Genomic DNA, 6,668 nt, shown 5'->3' on the forward strand with positions numbered 1-6,668 from the left:
TGAAGGGTAAACAAAGGAGGAGGCTGCAATGCTTGATAAGAAATGTACTCATTATCTTGCCCATGTAATTGTAACCCCTCTGTACAGTATGTTCACAATAATAAAAAAAAAAGAAAGTGGTGTTCTTGAGAGAGACCCAGGAGATGGACTTTGGGCTGAGATGAATGGCTGATTGACCCTGAGTGTCAAGCTAGTCTAGTCCCTAACCTTCTCTGAAATACACAGGTGTGGGAGCCCCATACCTGCTGGGGAGGTTGTGAGGTAAGCAGAGTTGGAGTGCTCTTGACTGTGTGGCCATTGATTTATGAACATTTTGTCTGAATGGAACTGCTATTTTACTTCTTGGGCCAAGGGTCCTCAACCCTATGTTCCTCCGAAAGGTATAGAGATGAAAGTCTGACTGACATTTTTGTGTACACTCAGAACTTATTCTTTGACAACCAGTTCTCTCAATTAACCTAAGGGAGGCCCTGGGAGCTCTACTTTCATTGGTGATATCTGGAATAAACCTTTTCATTGACATACCAAAAATAATGCCAGGGCAAGCTCCCGGGGGAGCTCAAAGCACATCTCTTATTTTCCCAAGTGGAAAAGCACTTATTTTCCCAAGTGTTCTTGCAGGGAAATCAGTGTCAGTGTCTAATACAATAAGAATCATCTAGCTTCACCCACACCTTCAGCCTACTTCTTGCTACGACATGCTGACACTGCTCTTTGAGGAGGCCCTGTCTTCCTTCTGGACATCCAAAGAATTCTGGATACAAAAAGTAAGCTTTGTTCCTCCAAATGAGAGCTAATTGAGAGTTTTTTGGAGTTTTTTTGTGTTTTTTTTGTAAGTATCTTCTGTACTAAATAGCAAATGTTGTATTCATTTTGTCTTGACCTCCAATTGTAGGAGTAGGTTCTCATTTTCTGCTTGCTGATTATTATCATTAATGTGATAGAAATAATTTAGAATATCATACATGTTTCAGACTAAAGGCAAACATATACCAACATTCAGTATATATTGACCTCTTTTATTTCCTGATCCCCCTCAGATTTAGCCTTTACTGTTAATGAGCACACACAGCCTTCACATACTCTGGGCTTCAGGAAAATCCTTTTTATAGACATTTCTCCAAGGCATACTATGCCATCATGGCCAGAATTCCCTTTGCCTTGACAGCCCAACTAATAAATGCACGATGAAAAGCATGTCAATAAACGGAACTGAGACGGCAACAGTAGTAGTAAGAGGAGAGGATGGGTGGGCTTGCATTTTAGAAGGGATTTGCTGTGGGGACCAGCTCTCTAATAATAAAGGGATTTATGATGTGAGATAAGTACATTATGATATTGGGAAACATGGACTGGATCTCTTAATGAAAAATATTCCACCATCTTTTAAATTTTCATTCATTCAGAATCCTAGCTGGTCATCATCCCACCTCTAGGGAAAACAAACTCAGTGAAAATAAAACACACCATCAACAACAGCTTTAAAGATATGTCCAAAGGTCAGGTAACAGGAGCAATTTGTGCTTTCTATAGTATAATGTTACAAACTAATTCATATATTCCAACATCAAATACTTGAACATTTGTATCTCATTAAATGTTTTACATAAAACTTAGACTTACTGAAATATACCTTTCTAAGTCTTAGAAATAAAAACATGAACAATTTTTGTAGGAGTTGACATGTTCTTTTTTCTTTCAATATTTAGTTCTTTGTTTCAAATGAATCAATGAGGGCATGTTTAAATGATACTGAACCATAATGCCTATTTCTAATTTTAGGGGGTCTGCATTATACAATGATTACTTGTGATAAGGTATTCTTTGGAGAATAGTGTTCTAAAGTTTAGTAATTCCAAATTATCACAAGCAAGAAGTGAAAATTTTGATTAATATGACTTGAATTTCTACAAATGATGTCATCGGATATCTTCATCTTCAATTTCACCTTTGCATCTGCTCCCCTCCCATTCATGACAGCATCTGAAGGCAAGTAAATAAAATCAACTTTTCTTGGTACACAAGTTTGGTATGTGAATTTAGGACTCAAGCGTTTTAAGTTTATAATTTGAAGCACAAAAGTTTTCCATGTGTGTTAGTAGAGTTATTTTTAACTTAATCATAAAAAATAAACTCAACTCTCAAGAAAATCAATAGGATAGGACAAAAGAAATAACTACAAAAGGAAGCTGGAAGAGAAGGTTCTTATGAGGAAGAACATGACCAAACACTTGAAAACTATGGGAAGTCAGAATGTTAGGAGGTAGGGAAGACCAAAACAAGGCCTATTATTTTTAAAGACAAAATTGAGTTAATGTTGAAATGTTTACAAGGGTTGAATTGCTTTAAAACATAGAAGAAAAAAATACATGAAAGAATTCTCACCTGAAGCTATGCAAAAATTTAAGAGGAATAGAACTTTAACAGGTATCTCTTCTTCCTCCTCTCCTTCCCCACCTAGCCTGTTCCTTAGCTCCTCTTTCTCACAAAGTTTTATCCCACCTAACAAAATATTATCCACAGCTGGCAATGTGATTTGACTAGCTAACAGGCAGGAGATACTGACTTAGAAGACTGTTTCATTGATAGATAATAAAGCTCTGTGGACAAAGTGGATATTTCAGACTGTGCTCTCCTTTCTGTTCCATTTAGCTGTGGTCTCCACTGCATCTGAATACCCTTCAAAGAGGAGACATGTCCAATCTGACTAGAGTGACTCAATTCATCCTCAGGGGCTTTTCAGATGCCCCAGAATTGAGATTTGTGGTCATCCTATTTTTCTTCTTTGTTTATATATTCTGTCTCCTGGGAAACTTCTCCATTATTATGGCTGTGACTAGAGACAGCAGGCTCCACTACCCCATGTACTTCTTCCTGAAGAATCTGTCATTTCTGGATATGTGTTATACTTCTGTCACCATCCCCAAGGCACTGGCTACCTCCTTCACAGGCTCTGGGATCATCTCCTATTTTGAATGTGTGACTCAGCTTTACATATTTATTACACTTGCTGCTACTGAGAGCTTTCTGCTCACCGCCATGGCTTATGACCGGTGCCTGGCCATCCTCAGACCTCTGCTCTCTGGGATCATCATGAACCAGAGACTCTGCTGTGAATTGCTAGTCATGGCCTGGCTAAGTGGGGCCATTTACTCAGTCTTCCACACTGTCAACACCTTCTCCCTTCCTTTCTGTGGACCCAATGTCGTTGAGCATTTCTTCTGTGACATCCCTCCTGTCATGAGACTTTCCTGCACCGATTACCACCACAATGAGCAGGTGGGCTTTGCTGTCAGCAGCTGCATTATCATGAGCTCCTTTGCCCTCACACTTATTTCCTATGTCTTCATCATCTCTACAATCGTCCAGATCCCCTCTGTGGATGGGAGGTGGAAAGCCTTTTCTACCTGTTCCTCTCACCTGACCACAGTGCTTTTGTTTTATGGTACTGGAAGCTTCATGTACCTCAGGTCAGCTTCTCAATACTCCCCAGCTCAAGGTCGCCTGGCCTCCATTTTCTACTCCATCTTTACACCTGCTTTGAATCCAGTTATCTATTGTTTGAGGAACAAAGATATGAAGATTGCTCTACAGAAACTCTACTGCCCAAAAGAGCACTAAGTCCTAGGAAGCTACAATGGTGGGTTCTTCAGAAGTTCTGAAGCATTACTGTGGAAGTTAGATATCATTCATCTCTTTTACTTCCTTCTGAAGCTTTATACTACTGATATGGACCATTGTAGGATATCTGCCCACATCTTTCTAGGATTGTTTCTCTTTTCTCTGTATTTTCTCCTTTTTTGTTCATATGAAGCACACCTTACCTGTAGCTGTTCTCTGAATGCATTCTCACTTGCTCTCAGGACTGTTTCTCAGTTTCCATTTCTCTATCAAATGCCATTGGAATGCTCACCATTACTATTTGGAGAATTCAACTATTACTTTTTCCGTGAAAAACACATGTTGGATAAGCAGATCTAACATGTGTTGGTCATGGAAAAAGTGGTATTTCATGTGGTATATGTCTGTGCATCGACAAGGTTGGAGGATCAGTATATCTTCATTTGTAGTTTTAGGTCTTACATTTAAGCCTTTCATCTTTTTTAAATTGACTTGCAGACATGGTGAAAATCGAGTTTCCGTCTTGTGCCTATCACATATCATAGTGTCATGTTATGTCATATTTAATCTTGCCATATGTTGAAAAGACTTGTTTTATTCTCAATGTATGTTTATAGGGCCTTTGTCAAAAGTCAACTGGATACAAATACCTCCTATACACTTGCTAAATTTAATAGGTTCTGTATTTTCTGCTTTCTAAATACTTAAATTCTTGAACTATATTTCAAAGTTCTTTGAAGGTTCTCCATGGCTGCCATTATTTTCTCCTGTGTTCAGTATTCATAGTTATGCCGATTTAAGGTAATATTCAAGCAACCTTTCTCTTAGGCTTTCACCTTTGTGCTGCCTATCTCAGATATCCATCCTTTGTCTTCATTCAATTTTCAACTTTGTTCCACTCAATTTTATGACTAATAGAATTTTCCTAGACATCAAGAAGTGCAATTTCCTAAGCCAAGCTCAAAGAAACATAGGTCCCATGGTTTCCCTTATCTGCAATATCTAGTATATGTATGAGTCAAGCAGAAAAGGTTAGATAAGGTGGTTAGGAAAATGAACCCTAGATATGTATTTAAATGTTGTTTATCTTTCATGCATTTGATTCTAATGCATTTATAAGATTATTTCTTTGTTGCTTTCTATGTCCCTCCCCCACAGTATAACCCCTGCTTTCACTGTATTTGATGTCGGTATAATTTGTGGAGGGGAAGGGGAAAAACAAGTCGTTTAAATAAGGATACAGGTGGACCTGTTGCAACAACAAGAAGTACAAGTTGTCATGTCAAAAACAAACTTTACAACTTTGGAGGGGGGGGGAGGATTGGATGGGAGGTGGGGGAAGTCTGGGAAGGGATGTGAAGGGGAAACAAAGGAGGAGGCTACAATGCTTGATAAGAAATGTACTCATTATCTTGCCCATGTAATTGTAACCCTTCTGTACAATATGTTCACAATAAAAAATTTTAAAAAAGAAGTGCAATTTCCTTATTGCTAATTTTATGCATTATCTTACCTCATATATTATTACTGGATGAAGCATCAAAATTTCTCTAAGGATCAATTCCACAGGACTTTTAATTCTGATACTGCTGTAATCAGAGCAGGACTATGATAGTTATTATTTCTTCTGATTTAGACAACTCTTATACAATATTTTATGATCAGAGTCACACTTTGTATTAGAGCCATGATAACTGGCTGTATATTATGTGATAAGTAATTGTTTATTATTTTTACTTTAAGGGAATGATGTTTTGTTTATTTGCTACCAGTCAGTATATTTGAATATTGAAAGCATGTTAAGCCTTCAACAATATAGATTTCCACATATGACTGCTTTAAAATGAACTGTGACAACAAAAAGAAATCAGCCAAAGCAAAAATATTAAAAAATAAAGTGGTCATATAGACAAAACAAGATGAACCAACTTAAAAGAAAACAGGAAATTTAAGTTGTACAACTAGACAATAATATATCAATAGCTTTACAGAATTTTTTTAACTCATGTATCAATAACCCACAGATCCAGCAGGTCAAAGAAATAACTATTAGAAAATATACTATTCATTGCATTTATATGACATTTATAGAAAACTGTTACTAATATTAAAATACATATTCTACATAAATTGACAGATAAACCATACTCTAAATCATCAAACACAATATTTAAAATTTACAGATTATAAAAAGTGTCTGTATGACAATTAAACTTAAATAAGAATCCAATAACAATAGCAATGATTTAAAATTTCTAATACTAGTAAATCAAGTGATATGATCTTTAGAACTATGTGGGTTATTGTAGACTTCCTAAGAAAATGTTTAAGTAAAATAGAACATAAATTCTATCAAATTTATAGAATGAAGACAGTGTGTTGTAATTTACCTCTTTGTATGTGTGTATGTTAGCAAAGATTAATGTTCTGAAATCATTTTTTGGCTAAGTATAGAAGGAAACTTCTAAGTTGCAAGAAAGCATAATAAAACCTGGAGAACTGAATGAAGGCAGAGATACCTGAGAACTGGTAGGCAAGGCAGGATAGGATGCAGGCAGAAAGTCTTGAAGGAAAGTCTTAGCTCAGGCAGAAAGTCCAACATGGTGGTAGCCCAGCTTACCAAAACCAAACACCACGGAGCCAATGTGGAGCAAGAGGGGAAGCTATGGTAACCCTTTGTGTACTTGGACCGGCTTCTACTTCCAGAAAAAGTTATGCCTCGCAGTTTGGTGTGCCAGAAGGCGAATAAGGAAACGTGACCCAAAAAGACTTGGTAGATTTGGGCGCAATCCCTTTTCGCAGCCTGTAGTGGTAGTCAGTGCTGGGCTGGTCTAGCTACATGCTGGAGCCCAGACTCTTCCCCTCAGTCCTCAGTGTTACCGTGGTCCAGAAAATCTAAAAGGAGCTGCACTATAGGATAGGGGGTGGCCATAGAAAGCATCCTCACCGCCTGTGGTCCACGGAGATCCTTTGTTTCGCTTCAAGACAGCCCTGCTCTTGAATTGTAAAACGGCTCTTCTGGAAGTCAACCTTACCATCTCTCCAGG

The 6,668-nt window shown here is 37.6% G+C and overlaps 1 protein-coding gene across 1 annotated transcript; it reads left to right on the forward strand.

The window, feature by feature from the left end:
• Nucleotides 1-2,694: 2,694 nt before the first annotated feature.
• On the forward strand, nucleotides 2,695-3,621 carry LOC105985220 (olfactory receptor 5A2-like). Its single transcript, XM_013015646.1, has one exon. It carries the CDS (start codon nucleotides 2,695-2,697, stop codon nucleotides 3,619-3,621), a length of 927 nt encoding a protein of 308 aa, XP_012871100.1.
• The last annotated feature ends 3,047 nt before the right edge of the window (nucleotides 3,622-6,668 follow it).

Source organism: Dipodomys ordii, unplaced genomic scaffold (genome assembly GCF_000151885.1).
Source record: "Dipodomys ordii isolate 6190 unplaced genomic scaffold, Dord_2.0 Scaffold27, whole genome shotgun sequence".
Taxonomy (NCBI): Eukaryota; Metazoa; Chordata; class Mammalia; order Rodentia; family Heteromyidae; genus Dipodomys; species Dipodomys ordii.

What these genes read in the sequence shown, in the direction of transcription:
- LOC105985220 (XM_013015646.1), top strand. Translation starts at nt 2,695, where the DNA reads ATGTCCAATCTGACTAGAGTGACTCAATTCATCCTCAGGGGCTTTTCA.